The sequence below is a fragment of the Lactuca saligna genome, chromosome 5, assembly GCF_052625555.1.
Source record: "Lactuca saligna cultivar CGN05327 chromosome 5, ASM5262555v1, whole genome shotgun sequence".
NCBI lineage: Eukaryota > Viridiplantae > Streptophyta > Magnoliopsida > Asterales > Asteraceae > Lactuca > Lactuca saligna.
Genome location: NC_136421.1, coordinates 146,429,869 through 146,452,710, shown reverse-complemented (window position 1 = coordinate 146,452,710; position 22,842 = coordinate 146,429,869). Strand labels below are relative to the sequence as shown.

Sequence of the window (22,842 nt, the reverse complement as noted above, 5' to 3'; positions counted from 1 at the left end):
CTGTGCTACCGTATCTACTATTAGGGTTATAGTATTTATAGTGCATACATGCACCGTAGTTGGTAACTATTGATTGATCTTTTCTTTGTAAGCCTAGCACACCTCTACAGTAGCAATTCTTCATAGAGTTCTTCTGAGGTGGTGTCTTTTAATCATTCGACACAAGTTGATACATCCTGTGTTCTTGTTTTCATATCGTGCTATTAATTTACTTGTTAGAATCTAATCGACCTAAGAGGATTTCATTCCTAATAGATTGGTGTCTAAGGGGTTGTTTTTGTATATGGCGTGAGTAGAGCCGGTTGCAGGAGCAAAGACGTTTAATTATTTCACCCGAAATTTGATGTGAGTTTTCCTCCAGTAGGAACGGGTCGAAGGCACCAATTCCAGCCTGTTTATGTATGTTAGTATGTTCCGAACTAAGGTCTGATGTCGGGCGGTGCTCGAGGAATGTTTGTATGTTTGACGTCTTCGTGATTCTTGCATGTGCTTGTTTTATATGTTTTTGGACTTCGTTCCGATGCCGGGGAAAGCCCGAGGAATGTTTGTATGATTCTAGATTTCAATCCGATGTCGGGTGAGGCCCGAAGAATGCTTATATGTATGTTTTCCGAACTACGGTTCGATGTCGGGTGGTACCCGATGAAGGAATGCATGTTTAGTTATACTTGTTTTCTTTGTGATACCTGTATGTGTGCCTGGTAGGGAGATGAGTGTGGGCGGGGTCCCGTATCTCATCACTAGCTGAGAGTGGAGGGGTTCCATATCTCATCATTAGCAGAGTAGGGGCGGGGCCCGTGTAGGCGAGGCCTTAGAAGTTGAGTATATAGTATTATGTATGATTCCTTATGTAGTAGCATGATTATGTATTACTGTTTGTATAAGTATAGCGGGGGGGGGGGGGGGGAGACAGACGAGGCCAGAAAGAAATAGATTTGTATACAGAGAGGGGCATGATGCCCGACAGGGCCTGATGTCGGACACTGTCTGATGTTGGGCGGGGCCCGAGGAAGGGGTGGGGGCCCTTTCTATGTGATTATGTGTATGGTATGTGGTAGTTTGAGAAGACTACGAAGCTTCGTGCTTATAGTTTTCAGTTTTAGTTTTAGGTACTTCTGGTAACAAGGGGAAGAGTTTGGGATGACTGCAATGCACATACCATTTGTTTAGCCTGGGATGTTTTACTCTGATATATTGACATGTGTTTTGATATGATACTCTGATTTGATATTGGCACACCCCCAAACCGGAGCGGCGGAAACGTCCAAGGGCGGATGACATCATTTTATAGTGTCATAACAGTTAATATAAATGAAACATAGCAACCCAAATATCATACATTAAGAATACAAGTTTAATATTTTTTACATCTATTGTTTGTTCAAAAGCAAATATCATATAACTGATAGATGGTAAACATGTTGCAACATCTCCGGCTCTCAAATGAGTCGGGTACCTGTTTACTAGTTCCCTGAGAATACAAGTGATTTTGAAAACGTAAACAATGAATGTTGGTGAGTTCATAAGCTTTTTTGTATGAAAAATGTTTGTAACTGCTTTGTTTAAAAATGTTTTTGTATGCTTCCAGAAAATCCGATATTTTCTATAATGTGAACCGTGCTCTTAAACCTTAAGAACAAAAATAATGTACTAAAAAATAGTATGTAGTTCTATATTTTTATAAAACCGGTGAAGTGTAAGCTTCCTGTAAACCAAAATAGTATCGTTAATCCCTAAATGAGTTATTATAGACATGCTTAATGTGACTGTTATGCCTAAACAACGTTCTTCAAGTGTCGGAATTAGTATATATTTGTCACGCTAGACTGTCCCGTCTAGCTGTAACAAACAACTCAGGTGTGGGGTTATCAATCTCGTATAGATCTATACACAACTATCTTGCTCTACCTCAAGGAGACTCTGGTTATAATGCAGGACTTAGAGTGTACGTTAGGTAGGTACGGTGAAGAGACTGTATTACTAGAGTATTAACGGATTAACATGAACTACAACTTCCATTTCTTGTATAATGAAATAATCACACTGTTGAAATTTACGACATGTGTTTTATGACACTCAAACTATACCATTTATAGTTTGTGGTGTAATTTTTAGTGTAAACCATTTATATAAACATTATATATAAATATCAAGTTATAATATTGTCTAGTGGTAATATATGTTGTAAAAACATAATATTCTTAGGTTCTAATCCGTCAAACGGTATGACTAAAAATACGACCTTTTTTACTAGAAATTACCAAATTTGTAGTTTTGTACTTTTCACATTTTACCGGTTGATACTTGTATCACAAAATAGTTTATGTATGTCAATTTTACCATTCAAACACATAGGTCATGATTTTTATAAAAAAAAAAACCAAATGATAACTTCATCATTTTTATACAAATATTTATACAAATTGTCGATTTATAAAAGTGAGACATGCAAGTATCCAAGAGTCAAACATATTTGGACTTATATAAACATATGTTTTTGTTATATTTGTGTGTATCAAACCATAAACCCGATTTTTGTGTAAATAAAATGATGATAACCACATATATCATGATTTTTAAATAGTAAGAAAGTAATATTTACTTCTTATACAAGAAAATTTTCCATATTCAAACAATTAAACATAGTGAATGAAATATCCAAAGGATAAACACATTTTGGACTTGTAACACCTTACAAATCATGATTTTTATGTATAAATATATGATGATTTCGACATTTTATGCACTTATAATTCAATAAACAAGTTGATGCATGCAATTATCCATTGGGTAAATGTAATTTGACTTGTATTCCCCCCCCCCCCCCCCCCCTAAAAGCATGTAAAACTCGAAAAATTGGGGGTATGAAGCTCACCTTAGTTATTTTTGTGTGTGATAGGAACGATGATGAAAAAGATTTCGAGCCTAGGATGGTGGTGATGAACTTGAAGACCTTCTTGGAAAGGTTGGTGTTCTAGGGATCTAACACACGAAAAATGTGTGTAAACATGAAGAACTTGACAACAAAATGTATAAAAACACTTAGAATTCATGAAGGAACTTACCAAAAACTCTTAGAACCGACCTTGAGGTGGTGATACTTGAATAAGGTGACTTTGTTTTGAGAAGGAAGAGAAGTGAGTGAGCAAAATCAAGTAACAAGAGTGGGATAACCCACTATTGGCTAAAATCCTTAAATAGAGAGGGGGAGTGGCCTTGGTTGTTACTTATTCATCATTTGGATGTCTAGTATGGGTACTTGGTGGTTATTTAACTGTCATGCATGGAGACATGATGGTTTGTTGTATGTCTTGCTTGGTTGTTTGATGGGTAATGGGTTGTAAAGCAATGAGGTGTCACATTCATGGTCAACTCTTGGGGCTTGCATCCAAACCGATTTTACTAGCTCAAGAGTGGGTTTTCGGTTCTAGGGTAGCCGAAAACACCCTCCACCCTCAAAGGTTTTTCGGTTTTTGGGATGGGTATGGGTTCTCGGGTTTGGCATGGCCCAATAAAAGGGTATTTGGTCTAGGGTTGTTTGGACCGAGAACTTTTAAGCCAAGGTCCACTTTTGATTTACTTATGATGCATTCGACCTTCTTGGTCTTCTAAAGGTTTATTATGAATATGCATTTATGTGAACCCATATAACATTAGCATTTTTGAATTTCTAATCTATTGCAACAAGGTTACATAGAGAAATTGTTTTTACCTGGATACAATCTCGACCCTAAATTTGCTAATTGTGATAGATACAATAACTTATGTTTTTGGATTAAATGATTTTGATAACTATGATTTATTTAATAATTAAAAATGAAATTTTTGATCAAAATTTTGGGATGCTTCAATATACATATATATATATATATATATATATATATATATATATATATATATATATATATATATATATACATATATATATATATATATATATATATATATATATATATATGCTTCAATTTTTTTTTTTTTATGGAAGGGTTATTTGGAAAATATAAAAAAAAAACCCTAATAAAACCCTAAAAATCATAAAAATACATAAAAAAAAATACTTAGAGATTACAAAACGTTTTTTTTTAAATTTTTTATAAAAAAATCACAAGTTTTTTAATAAATTTGCTGAAAAAAAAAACAATTTTCTTTTAAAAAATCAAAAAAAAAAAAAAAAAAAAAAAAAAAAAACAGCAAATTTATTTAACAGCCTGCGATTTTTTCATAAAAAAAAAAGATTGTGATCTCTAAGTATTTTTTTTATGCATTTTTATGATTTTTAGGGTTTTTTGTTTTCCATAGAACATATATATATATATATATATATATATATATATATATATATATATATATATATATATATATATATATATATAATATTTTGATTATCGAATTCAACTTCATAAAGAACCAATTGAACCAAGAGAGTGTTTGACAAAACTTAAAAAAAGAGTTTATTGACTTATTATTAGTTTCACACTACTGTAAGTCAAAAAGAGCATTTGGGTAAAAGTTTTATAAAAAAAACAGCTTATAGTTGTTTGGAATCTCAAGTAAGTCATTTTTTGATAGGTCACTTATCCCTTACTTATCAAAAACTTCTTATTTCACCATTCAAAAAATTAACAAATATACCCCTTAACCTAAACTTATATCGACACAAAAACATACAATATAAGTTAATAAACTTATAGCGTTTTGACAACGGATAAGCTTAGCCAAACATTTTTTATAAAACTCTATTTTGATACCGTTATAAGTTAATAGACAAAATTGCAAAAATGGTCTCTGTGGTTGTCAAAATTATGCAGTTTTGGTCCAAAAAAGTTTGGTGGTGCACCAGTGGTCCAATTTTGAATCTTTTTAGTGATTTTGGTCCCTATACACTTGAAATTACTTTTATACCCTTATAATTTATTTTTTCTATTTTTTGTAATACTTTAATTAGTTTAATTTATATATTTTTTTCATCTTAAAACAAAATAAATAAATAAATAAATATATAACCCACTACTCTTCCATCTGTATCATAAAACCCATTCATCACAAACTCCACCTCCATAACCGGTGCAACCCTCTTTTGTCCAGAACCACCATCGGTGGCTGCCGTTTCGCCTGAAACCACCTCCGACGCCCACCATTTTCACCGAAAACGTAGGAGACTTCTTTACGGGGGAATGTTATTTTTTCACCGGAAATCATAACAGGAAGTGTGAGTTTCATCCAAAACCAAGACATCCGACGAACACCAAAACTCCGGCGAGCACCTGAACTCCAACACAACCCCTATAATCGTCATCTTCCTTTTCTTCTTCTTCTTCTTCTTCTTCTTCTTCTTTCTGTTCCCCTTTTCCATTTTCTGAAGACGTACACCAAACTCCTTCGTCATTGTCAACTACCAGCATCTTCGTCACTTCTCCCTCCTCCACTGTTCTCCTCTGGTTCTCATTCTCCTATATCTTATGACCACTCATCGAAACATGGCTTCTAATGGACGAAAATGGTGGAGTTTCTCTAAAATCACGCTCTTTAAAGCCACCAACAACATCATCCTCCATTGGAGCTTCTTCCAAGTCCTCCTGAACTAGTTTTTGAAAATTAGGGCTTGTGTATGACCGTTCTTCTCTTCTTCTATAGGGGGCTCCGTCTCGTTCACCTTCTCAAGTTAATTTCTGGTGCTCTACTGTGTTTGATTGAACTTCTGCACAATGGATCTGACCACCACCATTGTTGTCGCATACCATCACCATTTGTCACCACAAGGAAACCATAGCCCTAAAAAATATAGATCGGGACCACCGATGAATGAAGAAGGTTTCCGTTGGTGGTGTTTTCTGGAGATGAAGAAAGAAGGATGGTCCCGATTGTGGTGTTTTCTAGTTACCGTGATGAGAATAGTGGTGTTCAAGGAGGAAATCGGGTGGTCCATCGGTAGTTCTTTGTTAAATTTTTGGAAGCAATCTTCAAAATCCCTAAATCAAAACTGAGTCGTGGTGTTTGGAGAATGGCTACCGAGAGAGAGAGAGAGAGAGAGAGAGAGAGAGAGAGAGAGGGTAGGGTTATTTTATTTTAATTTTTTAATTTATTTTTTAATTAAAATAGTAATAAAAAATTAAAAATAAATAAAAAAGAATTATCAAAGGGCATATTCGTCATTTCATGTTGGGTCTGGACCAAAAACACATAACAATTCCAACTATAGGGACCAAAACCGCATAAGGTATTCAAAATTGGACCACTGATGCACCGCCAAACTTTTTTGGACCAAAACTGCAGAATTTTGACAACCACAGGGACCATTTTTGCAATTTTGTCAAGTTAATATGTTATAAGTTAAAAAATTAAAAACTATTTTAATATAGACTTTACCAAACACCCTCCAAGTGTCAAAAGATCATTTGTACTCTTTCAAATTAAAAGTATTTACCCATATATTAATTAACTTCATGATAGTGATAGGTGAAAATATATTAAACATAAAGTTTTTCCAGATATTTCATATCATAATTGTCAAAATCGCGATTTTAATCGTAAGATCGCATATTTTAGGTATGAAAAACGAGTCAGATCGTAAATAGATTGTATTTATGGTAAGATTACAGGTAGGGTCGTAGGATCAAGATCCGATCCGATCTTACATTCCCTTTATTATTATTATTATTATTATTATTATTATTATTATTATTATTATTATTATTATTATTATTTGCAAATGAATTTTTTACCATTTATTATCTTTTATCCTTTACTAATTTACCGTTTATCATTTTCAAGTTTTTATAGTTTTTTAATGAAAAATTGAATGTTTGAAATATTTTTCATATTTTAAAATTATAAATTAAAAATATGTTTTATTTTTTGAGATCTTAGGATCCCGATCCCAATCTTACGATTTTGATCTTGCAAACCCAAAGATGCTCCTACGTAGGATCCCAATCTTGATAACCTTGTTTTATATTATACGTTAATATTTTAATTTAAAATTATTTATTTAAAATGATTTATTCATTTATTTTGTTATAAAATATTAAAATAAATGGTTTTCCGGATATTTCATAGTATATCTTTGACTTAACTGATTCAGAGGAAAAAAAGTTGTCAAAGTCCCAAGAAACACAAGTTGGCAAGTTGTCAATCTAACTGGCCACTAGAATCCTTTCGAATTGGTGTCCCTATATGGGTGTAATTATTTAAAAATTGCGTTTTCAATTAATATTTATTTTTTAATTTTGCTTTATTATTTTATCTTATCATTTATGAAACACTCGATTTTAATAGCAAATATAGACATATATAGTGCTTAAATAAAGTTTCAGTTTTTAAACTCAATCTTTATTATTATATTGTTAGTCAGTGTTAATGAAATATAAAATATAAAAAGTATAAGGAAATTGTATATATTATAGGGTGTTTTTCTTATATTAAATATATGTTTCTAATTTTGTTGAGTTTTATTGTGTATTATGTTAAAGTCCTAATTTAGTAATTTTTTTAAATACCTTTTTATGTATGGTACTAACCATGATTCTAAATAGCATGTCATGAAATGAGGTGGGGTGTAGTGTAGATGTTACGAAAACATCCAATGTAAATTTGTTAAGCGTGATGTTTAAATAACGTATAGAAACGTGTCTTATCATATAATGATACGGGTTTTTTTCAAGGTACATTAGTTTTTTGGGTTTTTTTTTTTATCGGGTTTAAAATAATTGAGTTTTTATTAATTTTTTATATTAAATATTAATATAGCATTTCTAAAAACTTGATATATTTGATAAAGTTCAATAATTATATGATTTAATGTATTTAAAATAATCACGTCTTAAAAATCGTCATGACTCATCAAGACTCATCATTCCCTTGAAAATCGTCATGACTCATCAAGACTCATCATTCCCTAATTTTAATCGTACCGTCACATTCAGGAATCCCATTATTTAGTACATTGTTACTAACACAATAAACCAAATGAGGAAATGTTAAAATAAAGAAAGGGCAATAACTTTGTATATACGCTCGTGACATCATTTTCTTCTCTTCGTGGGTTTAGAAAACTTAATAATAATAATAATAATAATAAATAAATAAAAACTTGATCAAAATTCTCATGTCTATTATTATTTCATCTCAGGGGTGTTTGACCTTGTTTATTTAAGGTATGTATTTAAATAAATATTTTTTTCTATTTTATTTGAAACAATTTATTATAAATTTATTAAAAATGTTTACTATCAATGAGAGCCATATATATATATATATATATATATATATATATATATATATATATATATATATATATATATATATATATATATATATATATATATATATATATATATATATATTCAATAGATAATCATAATTATTGGTTCTCTAAGAAACCAAATCTTTTTTTCAAGTTTTAGAATTTATTCTTTATCGGAAAAAAATATAAAAATATCTAAATTCATAACTTAACATTGTGAATGTGAAAAATTCACCGAGTGAATTTTCAAAGATTCACACACACACACATATATATATATATATATATATATATATATATATATATATATATATATATATATATATATATATATATATATATATATATATATATATATATATATATATATATATATATATATATATATATACACCAAACGAAATTTGACCTTTCAAGATTATAAAAGAAAATAAGACATCACACCATACCAAATATTGTATTTTGTTACTATATTAGCTAATCCATTTTTTTCAAAAACTATGTTTTGATACTTAATAAATTAATAAACATTTTAAAAAAAAATTAACATTATGTGTTTCCAATAAGCAATCACAAACACCCCTTGAAAGGAAGATGGTTGGATTTGGTGCGCAAAATTCTCAAATTGAGATGATGGCTAGAAACATAGGTTGTCCAATTAAAAACCTCTCATTTATTTACCTAGGCCTATTATGGTCACCTCTTTGTGCAAATAAGTTCATTGGAACTCTACTGTTATTGATAAATTTCGAACATATCTATCTAAATGTAAAGCCTTCAACCTATCATTTGCACATAAGTTCATTAGAACTCTATTGTTATTGATAAATTCCGAACGGGTGTTGCTAAATTGACATCCCATTAGACACCTTATAAACACTTTTATTAAAAGTCAACTTATAATAAACTATTTATAATTTACTTTTTCAAAAAACAATGCAAATTTAACCAATAAAAAAAAACCTTAAAAATCAAATAGAATGTCTAAATGAAAAATTAGGATGTCTTTTTAGTCAATCCCATTTCGAACATATATATCTAAATGTAAAGCCTTCAACCTACAACCTATCCTTTGGTGGTCGTTTAATGTTATACAAATTAGTACCTAACAAGTAACAACCTAGGTATCGTGTAACAACACAACTTTATATAATGGAAACTAGTGAATCTGACATTATTATTTGATATAATGTCATTGTCTAGCGAAAATGTGGTTTAATTTCGCTTCTCATTTTACAATATGTTAGAAACTAAATGGGTGTTACAATAAGAAACTATAGAAGCACTAAATAAATGGGAAGGTAACTATACAAAACAGAACTCTAATGCTCCATTCTTACTAATCTTTGTCAAACTAAGCCCTTCAACAAATGTTATCTACAATGAAGACTTTATCTCGAATTGGTACCTAGCATTGTGACACATATTTCATTTAAAAGAAAATTTCATAACACTACTAACGGGGATAATGAGTTAAAAATATAATATATTTTTGATTTGTACACATTTAATCATTGAGTTTTTTTATTAATATTACCCTTCAATTTGTTAAACTGTACACATCAGTTCTTATGACCGGTTACTCCAGGTTAACCGGAAAAAACACTTAATAAGGTAATATATTTCTCATTTTGTATACATTTAATAATTATTATTTTCATACACATTTATTCGTTAATATTTTTATTTCAAAATACGTCTTTTTCTCACGACATCTTACGTGGGACAATCATTGATGAGGTGTTTGGGTCTGTTGATGCGTATGTCTGTCGAGATCTCGACTGCTTGATTGCATAGGTCTTGTGGTTTGGCTTAGGTCTTGTGTTCTGATCGTCGTAATTTCTTGATACGATATCAGATTTTAACGATGTTTATATCTACATGATCATTTATTGAGTTTGTTATAACTTTCGTTAATATTACTCTCATTAAAATGTAATATATTTTACTTACAATTTTATAAAAAAAACATCCATATATGCATTTATAAAAAGCATATGGGTGTAAAGATTATTAGTAAAAATATATTACTTTTAACGGAAGTAATCTAAACAAAAGTTGCAGTAGACTAAAATACGAACACATGAATATAATGATCGTTAAAACCTGAGATCATGTGAAGAAGGTATGATGTTCATAACACATGACATAAACAACCTAGTAGTCGGGATCATGATGGACAAAAGCATCAAAAGTCCTATACATTTCATTAATGATTGTCCCATGTAAGATGTCGTGTGTTATGAATATTAAGGAATAAATATATTACCCTTCATTAATAATTGTTCCACTTCACTAAATGTGTACAAAAATATTAAGAAATAAATGTGTACAAAATAAGAAATATATTACACTATTAAGTCATTTTTACCGGATAACCTGAAGTAACCGATCATAAGAATTGAATGTGTACAGTTTAACAAGTTGAAGAGGTAAAAGTAGACGGAAAAAAAAAACTCAATGATCAAATGTGTACAAATCAAAAAATATATTACCTTTTAAATCATTATCTCACTACGAATGTATCATGTGCACATGAGTTTTAAACCAAAAATAATATTTTTGAAACTATTTCTTTCTTTGTTTCTTCAAAATAATCAACTCTAAAATTTCTTCTATTTCCAAAGCTTTTCTAAAAACAAATACTCATTTGTCAAATTTTTGACTCTTAAACAAAAAGGTATTTACCCGTATAGACATTTCAAAACTAGCTACTTCCAACAACTTATCTTCAAAGCAAAAAACATGTTTTCAAGCTATATAAAATAGCTTTAAAGCGTTCATTTTCATTATTTGCACCAAATCAAATTACTCGCATATTATTTTTCAAAATGTATACATAGACAAAGTACATATAAATAATCAAAGTACTACTAACGTCAAAATTTACAATTACTCAAAGTATGTATAACTTCATAGCGTACAAATTGTTAAAATACTTATAATTAAAAATACTCAAATACATAAAGTACATATAACCAAGATGTACAAATAATTAAAGTATTCAAGACCCCAAAAACATACAGAATCGAACACTTAACGGGTCCAACACAAACTTTCAATTCCTTTAAAATGCAAGAAAACTGGTCAACATAGATTTTTTGTATGGTCCCCTCGAAGGACCGTAGTGTACCTCAATGTAGAATACATTGATCGAGAATAGTGTCGATATCCATAATAAGCCCGACAATATTACTATAAATAGCAGTGTGATTTTGGATTACACGCAAGAACAAAATAAAGCAGAATCGAAAAAAAATTAGAGATTTATTTTTTAATTAAAGTTTTAATTAATTAATAGTAAATAAATGAATATGAAATATTCTCTAGAATGATTTGAATATCATATATAATCACTATTATATTTGGTAATTATCTTTAAGGTTTCAAACAACTTCCTTATAAATAAAGATGTCAAATCCCGATTTTGGATGGATGGAAACTTAACCTTCTTACTCCAAAGGTCAAATCCCTTAGAAAAACCCTAGAAAACCCGTAGTCTCGATCTCATGACATGACACCTCTTCAACTAGTTTAGTGTTCCTTTGTGGTGGTCTATTCAGAGCTACTAGAGTTTGCATCTTGGATGCGATTACAAAAGATGAACTCTATTTTGGGTTCTCTAGTCTGATCAATTAGATCGTTAAAAAAAAAGATTCTACGGTGTAGTCAAATGTATGTTTCCATTCTATTGAGCTCTAAATAAGTTGTGCATATTAGTACAGTTTAGATCTCTTTGTTTCGAGTGTTAGATCAAATTTGTTTATCATTTCAGCGGCCATTTTGTTTAATTTAATGAGGCTCGAAACCCATCATACATTTCATCATTTGATCATGTACTTTGCTTTTCCAAGGTTTACTACCATGTCTGAAGCTTGTTCCCAACATACAACCCCTTGTTTAAGAACATATTTTCCACATAGGGAAGGCAAATAATTCACGAAGGGAGATATCATCCCAATAATGTATAATGTGTCTAGACAAGTCCAAACGGCCACATAATTACTCAAACGACCAAAATTAATCCATGATTACTAATATCAAGGCTTTCAACCGAACTCAAGTAACTCCACGACTAACAATTAGCAAAATAACACACTTTGTGACTTGTGAGCATTTCTAGCTCAAAATTCAAAAGTCAAGTAACTCCTATAAACAAAGCTTTATAGGATATTCAAATATCCGTAGTCACTTTCAAAATAATACAAAGCGAAATAACTTTCGAAGCACATAGCTTGATCAAAACATAATTCTATTGCAAAAAATCATTAACATTTAACAAGTTACTTGACAAATAAATCTCAAATCACTTTCCAATTCAAAACATTATATTTGCAAATTTATAGCAAAAACTACTATTCAAGTATAGCAAAACATTTTCAACTTGTATCAATATACTTGATAAATTCTAGCCAAAACACTTTTCAATTCACAGCAAATCACTCGGAGTTTCATAAAAAAATTACTTTTCAAATATGATCATATGCTTTCAACTTATAGCACAAAATACTCACCTTAGTGGCTAGGTATCTACGATCAATGGATTTGTAATCAGGATGGTGAACACCGAAGGATGTAACACTAACGATCATGTTTTTTTAGTTTGTTAACTCATACATATATTATTCTATACCTAAATGTATGCCGATGATCCAATGGTTGAGATTAGTACTTTAATTTGGTTCTCTCACAAAAGATGGTTCTCTATTATTATTATTATTATTATTATTATTATTATTTGTTCATTTGTTTGTTTGTTTTCGTTGTGTATATAAAAATTTAAAAGTAAAGAACATACGATCCTTTTGAGGAGCCAAAACCAAAAGCAATGAATCTAAGTTTGATGAGATAATATCGGAATATAAAAAAACTTGCATGTGGACAAATCATAAAAGTGAGAAAGAAAGGGACCATAACTGTCAATTTGCTAATAGTATTCGCCCATGGTATTTCAACTTCTTCAGATGCATGCATATAAACCCTAGTGGTTTTGGGATTTTGGCGGATGTTTTTGGATTAACTTGCACTCCTGTAATAAATTCCCTCTTTTCTATCGTCGTCATCACCACCTCCAAAATTCAATATTCTGCAACTTGCAATCTCTACAAATAATGTCAATTAGGACCAACAGCGCAGCTTTTATGGCACAAGCTATGAATGCAGATAACCCTCACCGTGAAACATTCCATAGATTCTTCGAGTGTTGGATCTGCGAGCAGAATTCGTACCTTGAAGAACTTGTCTCCGTCGCTAACAACCACAACCCGACCGAAAATGACGACGCCGTTCTCATTCCATTGATCGAGAGAGTTGTCAGGCATTACGAGCAGTACTACCAGGCGAAATCAAATTGGGAGAAACGAGATGCGATTTCGATGTTTTCGCCTACGTGGCGGAGCAAGCTGGAGGATGCGTTTCTGTGGATCGGAGGATGGCGGCCGACGTTAGCAATCCACCTTTTGTACTCGAAATCAGGAATTCAATTAGAGGCTAAAATCGGTGATCTAATTCGTGGATTGAAGACTGGAGATCTAGGAGATTTGTCACCAAAGCAGATGAATCGAATCGACGAATTACAGAAGAAAATCATACATCAAGAACGAGTATTAAGTGAGAAATACGCCAAGGAACAGGAGGCGGTGGCGGACCGGTCGATGGTGGAGCTTTCTAACGTGGTGTCGGAAATGATCAGGACGGAAGACGGCGAAATAGATTCTGAGAATGAGGAGAAAGTGGACTCGATGTTGAATTCGAAGAAGGATAATTTGGAGGAGTTGTTACACATGGCGGATGATCTGAGACTGGAGACGTTGAAGACAATTATTGAGATTCTAACACCGATACAGTCAGTGTATTTCTTGATCGCGGCGGCGGAGCTGCATCTCCGGTTACACGAGTGGGGGAAGAAAAAAGACGACAACGGAACTGAAAATGGTAGTGCGACTGGGACCCACAACCATGGTAGTGGTTTGCATGCTCATGACGTTAGGGTTTGACCGTTCTAGCTTTATATTATTTTTTGGCCCTTTTTTATTGTTTACATTAAAAAGCTTAACTGGAAAAAGGTGTCATTTGTATTTTTAAATTAAAAGTCTTAGGAAAAATGATTTTGGTCTTTTAGTTTTGGTATCGATCTAAAATATTTTATAATAAAAGTAAGAATATGTATATCTGCTGTCAATTTAATATAAAAGTTAATTTAAATCGTTTATATCTACCTCTATATCTTCATCTTCCTTCCTATTTAAATAACTAAATTAATTTTTGTGATATTGCTCGTCCAAATTAAAATAGTTCTAAGTTTAAAGTTAAATTATCAACTTACCCTTAAATCTTTTCATCTTCCTTCCTATTTTTAAATAACTAAATCAATTTTTGTGACATGACTTGTCCAAAATAGTTCTAATGTTTAAGTTAAATTACCAACTTACCCTTAAATATTTCGATTCGAATTGTTTACTATGTCATTATTTTCGGTCATTTAGATTGTGTTTGGCACGTCACAGCAAGCTAATAAGCTAGCTTATTTTTTGAACTCTTTTAAGTTGTCGTGTTTGGTAAGCCAAAAAATAACTTATAAGCTAGCCTTTTGAAAAGTTACTTAGACTAGCTTTTTAGAAGCTTTTTTTTAATTTTTTAATTTTCAAAATACGCCCCTTAACTAATTATAGAAACAGATACTTTTATATGTCATTTTATGTAATTTTATATATTTCAACTAGTTTTTGAACTAGTTTTACCAAACATTCTTTTTTATCAGTTAATTTTCCAGCTATCAGTTAGTTTTTTATTTAACAACTAGCTTTACAACTAACAACTAACTTTTTAGCTGGTACTCCAAACATAACCTTAATATATCATCAAGAGTACTCAAATCTCTTAAAATCAGCAAGGTAATGACGATTAGACAAATAAATTTTTTTTTTTGGAAAGGGAACTTCCCTAACGAGGGTTTCCGGGCCAGCTTTCGCGCACCGACTAATCCCCCGCTGCAAACATAAAGCTTTGCCTCATGCCCTGGAGTCACTGCAGGCGAACCTCCATGGCCACAAGGGCTGAGTGGTGCCAGGATTTGAACATGGGTCAATAGGTTATCCATCATATCTTCCACATGCCTTACCAAGTCACCACAACCCAAGTGGTTAGACAAATAAATTTTAATTCCTTTCTAATCAGTTTTCTTTTTTTTTTTAATATTTTGATATTAAATCTTTAAGGTTTTCATTCGATGAATTATATCAAACCCATCACAAACTTAAACAAATTTTACAATTACACCATTCTCATGTTATATATTATTTCCCTTTTTGATCTTTTGTATATTTAAATATAAATCATCATTTATATATAAGAAATTAAATATTCTTCTACTTTTATTCCTACAAATCATCATATCCAATTAAATGATTACATATGTCATTTTAGTATGCTAAAATATCATTAAATGGGCATTAAATGTGACACATATCATAGGAATATTTGTAGGAAGAAAAAGTAGAAGGATATTTAATTTCTCTTTATATATTAACAGGTTTTACTTATATGATCTTTTATTTTTATATTAATCATTTATTAATATGATCATATACTAATATTAAATAAAACGTATTATTTCTTAAAGAATTTTTGTTAGAAGCTTTGTTTATAACTTATATTACTGATTTCTATTTATCGAGCATTTAGTACAATTGGACTATATAATTTTTTATTTTTTTATTTTGACCACTTAATATATCATGTAGTCAATATATTTTAATTCTTTTACAATACCATAGACTTAAAATAGATATCAACTCATCCTTCAACTAATTGTTATTTTGTGTTTAAGAGATAAAGAGAATCTGATGAACATATTTCAAGTATAGAGAATGTGACTGTAACGACCCAAAAATTTCTTTTAAAACATTACTAGAATCATACTTATAAAAACTGTATCATAAGTCATAACATAAATTCTCGAGTATTAATTCAAAACATAATGTCATTATCAGAGTCAAACATTCCCAGGCTAACTGACTATGGTGTGTGCACTGCAATCTTCCCGAGCTCCTCTTTTGAAAACTGAGTACCTGAAACAAAAACTGAAACTGTAAGCACGAAGCTTAGTGAGCTCCCCCAAACTACCACATACCATACAATAACATATAAACACATATTGGGCCTTGCCCACTGCATCAGGACGAGGCCCGGAAACTGCATCGGACCGAAGTCCGGAACTGACTGGGACCTTGTCCCCTGCATCGGACCAAAGTCCGGAACTAACTGCATCGGACCGAAGTCCGGAACTGACTAGGACCTTGTCCCCTGCATCGGACCGAAGTCCGGAACGGACTGCATCGGACCGAAGTCCGGAACTAACTGCACCGGACCGAAGTCCGGAACCGACTGGGACCTTGTCCCCTGCATCGGACCGAAGTCCGGACTAACTGACTGAACATAGCATAGCATAACATATCAACTAGCATGAACACACATACTGCATACTACATCGGGCCGTAGCCCGGAACACATAACCCATAACACATAAAACATAAATCTTGTTTGAGCCACGAAGGCATCAAACATACTAACTACTGCATCGGACCGAAGTCCGGAAACTACTGCTAACTGATCGGGCCGGCATTGTGGCCTTAGACCCGTCCCTACTGGAAGGAAACTCACCTGATGCTGCTGAACTGCTGCTGCTAATCCTTTGACTGCTACCTGACCTCTGACTTCGACTGCTGCTCCACTAGCTCCTCAAGCTACCAATATCAATATAACACTTAGTCCAACTGACCTCCAAAGGTCACTAGGTCAATTCTGGTCAAGGTCAAAATCCTGGTCAAAGTCAACCTTCCGGGTCGACCCTACTCGCCGAGTCTATCTACTGACTCGCCGAGTTCATATGCTCTGGGTCTTTCTTATTCGCAACTCGACTCGCCGAGTCAATCCATGACTCCCCGAGTCCAACTAGGTCCAAGTCCTGTCCTGTCCAACTCGCTGAGTCACCACCCGACTCACTGATTCGAGTCTCAACTCGAAGGGTTTAGGGTTTCGCGATCTGACTCGCCGAGTCCAAGAACAGACTCGCCGAGTCCTAAACAATCTTCAACCAACTCGTCGGGTTGTTCATCCAACTCGTCGAGTTCATGCCTAACTTCATCCGATTCGACGAGTTGTTCATCCTACTCGTCGAGTTCCTCCTCATCTTCAAGCTACTCGCCGAGTCCACTCGAAGGACTCGCCGAGTCTATCCAGTCCTCAATCCATGCAGTGGCTTTTCGAGCCAAACAGAGTTTCCAACTCATAGATCCATACTTCTAGGGACTATTCCCCACGTAAAGTGGCAAACTTTACGTGTAGATTAAGAGATCTAGGCTCAAAACACCCTAAACTCGGGTTTATGGCAAACATACTTCTTCAACAACCAAGGGCTAATACTTAGGGGATTCAAGACCAAAACAAACATGGATCTGAGGTAGCAACCTCAGATCCGAACCTCCAACTCGGATTGGTTACATATCATACTAAAAATGACCAAAACTCACATATAAGCATAGCTCTAGGTGCAAATGGAGTCCAAGCAACAGCTTATTACCTCCAACTGGTCTGAAATGTCTTCTCAATCTCGGATCTACAGTCCCTTCTTGCACCTCCAAGGTCTTTCTTCCTCCTCCAAGCTTTAGTGCACTCTACAAGGCAAGATCTAGCTCAAAAACGGATATGGCGGCTAGGGTTTGGTGTTCTGGGGTAACCCAAGCCTGCCAGGTAGGAATTTGACCATTCCATCCAAACCACTATCCACTCCGAACTAGCGAAACGAACCAGATCTCTCCATACCATGCTACAGTTACTGCATTCTCCGAAACTTCTCCATATGAGCACATCCCCTAACTACCAACCAATTATCCGAGGTATGCAAATGGCATATGACATAATCACAAGCAAGCCACTCCATAACGCAACACTTATACCACAATTGATGCAGAAACCATAACAATATAATCATAACATAAGCTGACAAAAACAAAGTTACATACCTCCATTACTCAGTGCTGCTCGAATCCCTGCTGAAATCTACCGGAGAAACTCGGCTCCGAGCCGTAGGCACCCTTGCCCGGCCTTGACAACCACTGACGGTACTTGAAGTTCCAAGGGCAGGAGCTGGCGCCTGCCCTGCTGAATACAAACTCGGACAGTGGGCCTTCTTGTGGCCCCTCTGACTGCAATGGAAACACAACGGATCAAGTCCCTGGGCGATCTAGCTCAAAAACGGATATGGCGGCTAGGGTTTGGTGTTCTGGGGTAACCCAAGCCTGCCAGGTAGGAATTTGACCATTCCATCCAAACCACTATCCACTCCGAACTAGCGAAACGAACCAGATCTCTCCATACCATGCTACAGTTACTGCATTCTCCGAAACTTCTCCATATGAGCACATCCCCTAACTACCAACCAATTATCCGAGGTATGCAAATGGCATATGACATAATCACAAGCAAGCCACTCCATAACGCAACACTTATACCACAATTGATGCAGAAACCATAACAATATAATCATAACATAAGCTGACAAAAACAAAGTTACATACCTCCATTACTCAGTGCTGCTCGAATCCCTGCTGAAATCTACCGGAGAAACTCGGCTCCGAGCCGTAGGCACCCTTTCCCGGCCTTGACAACCACTGACGGTACTTGAAGTTCCAAGGGCAGGAGCTGGCGCCTGCCCTGCTGAATACAAACTCAAACAGTGGGCCTTCTTGTGGCCCCTCTGACTGCAATGGAAACACAACGGATCAAGTCCCTGGGCGATGGTAACAACACAGTCTCTGCTAAAATGACCAATATGGCCACACTTGAAACACCCAACATCGCCACCACTTCTACGCCTACACACACCCATGTGCGTCCTTCCACACTTCCCGCATCGACTGCGGCTCTGATAGTTCCTCGTCCTCAAATCTGAACTCTTGGGCCTCTTACTCGAACCTGTGGCAACCTAAGTCTCATCCATTTTCCTCTTCCCTTCCGACTCCCTGCCCGACTCTCGCTCCTGCGTTACCCCAACGGCAATGTCTGCTGACTGAACAACAGATGTCTGATCCTAAAGCCTTGCTATCAATCTATCAGTGATCCTCACGACCATGTCTGGCAGACCCTCGCGAATGGCTCGCGAAACTTCCTCAACTATCCAATCATGCAATGGTTTCTCTTGGAGACAGAATGCCCCACACACCCCTGCCCCCTGATAGCAGAAACTAGAAATGGGACCTCCCTCCCTGATGGATCCCTGAACTCCATAAGATTCGGGACCTAGATGAGCCCCAATCTGTCTTAAAACTAACCCGGCCCTAAAGGCCTCAAGATGACTGTCCATGAGCTCCACAATAGCCTCTCTAACTGAACCGAAAATCACTGGAGTCTGATCGATGATGTTGCGCATAATCTTTGCGGAAATGAAATCCCTCATCCGATCATCAAGTTGTCCGGCTCTAAAGCCCGAGCCAGACTCCTCCCCTGCACCTGAATTGCCAACTGATATCTCGCGCAACGTTACCATGCTGAAAATATAACAATCCCTGACCAATTACATACTACTGCTGAGGGATCTCTCACATACTCTACTAGTTCCTTGGTTTCGCCTCGGCCCCTCTTGAATCGAGTACGGATCCTCTGCTTTCAGTAGTATGGGCCCCTACTACCTTCCACATCTATCCGTACTTTCCTCAAGAGTTACCTCAACTGCACCAAGTCCCCTTTACTCTTCTACTGATCTCTGCTACTCTCATCCTAAGCTTGCCCTAGGGAACCTCTGACTCTACCCAAACAGTCCTCAGCTGCTGAAGGCCTCCTTGTAATGCCAATTAGCCACCACCTGAATACCATCACATGTGATGAGGCGCGGATAATCCTTCGAGTAAAAGTCTCATCCCTACAACGGTTGGACTCAGACAAGAGCTGCGCAGTAGGGCCAAATCTAGCACTCTTAGATTATCCAACCCTAATCACATGTGATGTAATATATTCACCTAATGGCTAACTCCCATCACTCAGAGTCCCACAAAGCACAAAGCAAGTAGCATTCGGATAAAGGAAACATACTTAGGCAAAACAATTCTCATAACAAGAAACTGCACTAGCATACAATGCTAAGCTCATGCTATCAGACATAACCTACACAGGCTATCCTACTACTGTCTACTCAATACTAGCATGCAATTCTTATCAGCTGAAACACATAAAACAGGCACATAAGGCATCATCCTAGATCGTTAGTCTTATTCTAGCATGCTGTTCTACTGAAGCTGGAACTGAAACTGAAACTGATAATGATGATCATAACATAACTTGTATGGGTAAATTGGGAGTACTTACTTGAGCTCGGCTGATTGCATGCACCACGCCCTTTTCTCGTTTTCAAAACTCTTTTCTTTCTAAGTTCTTTTTCCAAAACCCTTTTTCAAAAATGTTTTTCTTTTGAAAATCCTTTATCGTGTCCTTAGTTTGACTTCAAATACACTCGAATGCATATCTGAATCCCTCAAACCAAGGCTCTGATACCAACTTGTAACAACCCAAAAATACGACCCAAAAATTTCTTTTAAAACATTACTAGAATCATACTTATAAAAACTGTATCATAAGTCATAACATAAATTCTCGAGTATTAATTCAAAACATAATGTCATTATCAGAGTCAAACATTCCCAGGCTAACTGACTATGGTGTGTGCACTGCAATCTTCCCGAGCTCCTCTTTTGAAAACTGAGTACCTGAAACCAAAACTGAAACTGTAAGCACGAAGCTTAGTGAGCTCCCCCAAACTACCACATACCATACAATAACATATAAACACATATTGGGCCTTGCCCACTGCATTGGGACGAGGCCCGGAAACTGCATCGGACCGAAGTCCGGAACTGACTGGGACCTTGTCCCCTGCATCGGACCAAAGTCCGAAACTAACTGCATCGGACCGAAGTCCGGAACTGACTGGGACCTTGTCCCCTGCACCGGACCAAAGTCCGGAACTAACTGCATCGGACCGAAGTCCGGAACCGACTGCATCGGACCAAAGTCCGGAACTAACTGCATCGGACCGAAGTCCGGAACTAATTGCATCGGACCGAAGTCCGGAACCGACTGCATCGGACCAAAGTCCGGAACTAACTACATCGGACCGAAGTCCGGAACCGACTGGGACCTTGTCTCCTGCATTGGACCGAAGTCCGGACTAACTGACTGAACATAGCATAGCATAACATATCAACTAGCATGAACACACATACTGCATACTACATCGGGCCGTAGCCCGGAACACATAACCCATAACACATAAAACATAAATCTTGTTTGAGCCACGAAGGCATCAAACATACTAACTACTGCATCGGACCGAAGTCCGGAAACTACTGCTAACTGATCAGGCCGGCATTGTGGCCTTAGACCCACCCCTACTGGAAGGAAACTCACCTGATGCTGCTGAACTGCTGTTGCTAATCCTTTGACTGCTACCTTACCTCTGACTTCGACTGCTGCTCCACTAGCTCCTCAAGCTACTAATATCAATATAACACTTAGTCCAACTGGCCTCCAAAGGTCACTAGGTCAATTCTGGTCAAGGTCAAAATCCTGGTCAAAGTCAACCTTCCGGGTCGACCCTACTCGCCGAGTCTATCTACTGACTCGCCGAGTTCATATGCTCTGGGTCTTTCTTATTCGCGACTTGACTCGCCGAGTCAATCCATGACTCGCCGAGTCCAACTAGGTCCAAGTCCTGTCCTGTCCAACTCGCTGAGTCACCACCCGACTCACTGATTCGAGTCTCAACTCGAAGGGTTTAGGGTTTCGCGATCTGACTCGCCGAGTCCAAGAACAGACTCGTCGAGTCCTAGACAATCTTCAACCAACTCGTCGGGTTGTTCATCCAACTCGTCGAGTTCATGCCTAACTTCATCCGATTCGACGAGTTGTTCATCCTACTCGTCGAGTTCCTCCTCATCTTCAAGCTACTCGCCGAGTCCACTCGAAGGACTCGCCGAGTCTATCCAGTCCTCAATCCATGCAGTGGCTTTTCGAGCCAAACAGAGTTTCCAACTCATAGATCCATACTTCTAGGGACTATTCCCCACGTAAAGTGGCAAACTTTACGTGTAGATTAAGAGATCTAGGCTCAAAACACCCTAAACTCGGGTTTATGGCAAACATACTTCTTCAACAACCAAGGGCTGATACTTAGGGGATTCAAGACCAAAACAAACATGGATCTGAGGTAGCAACCTCAGATCCGAACCTCCAACTCGGATTGGTTACATATCATACTAAAAATGACCAAAACTCACATATAAGCATAGCTCTAGGTGCAAAGGGAGTCCAAGCAACAGCTTATTACCTCCAACTGGTCTGAAATGTCTTCACAATCTCGGATCTACAGTCCCTTCTTGCACCTCCAAGGTCTTTCTTCCTCCTCCAAGCTTTAGTGCACTCTACAAGGCAAGATCTAGCTCAAAAACGGATATGGCGGCTAGGGTTTGGTGTTCTGGGGTAAAGAGGCAGTAAAGGAACCCTAGGAAGGAGAATGAGACGCTTAAATAGGCTCCAAGTTCCCGGATTTA

General features: G+C 35.7%; 1 protein-coding gene across 1 annotated transcript; it reads left to right on the top strand.

The window, feature by feature from the left end:
* Window positions 1–13,233: 13,233 nt before the first annotated feature.
* Window positions 13,234–14,455, top strand: LOC145044885 (protein DOG1-like 4). The gene has a single exon (XM_078993229.1). The coding sequence runs from the start codon at window positions 13,354–13,356 to the stop codon at window positions 14,236–14,238; it is 885 nt and encodes a 294-aa protein (XP_078849355.1). The 5' UTR covers window positions 13,234–13,353; the 3' UTR covers window positions 14,239–14,455.
* Window positions 14,456–22,842: the final 8,387 nt, after the last annotated feature.

Bases quoted from the DNA above. Each gene is read 5' to 3' on its own strand.
- LOC145044885 (XM_078993229.1), top strand. From the start codon at position 13,354: ATGTCAATTAGGACCAACAGCGCAGCTTTTATGGCACAAGCTATGAAT.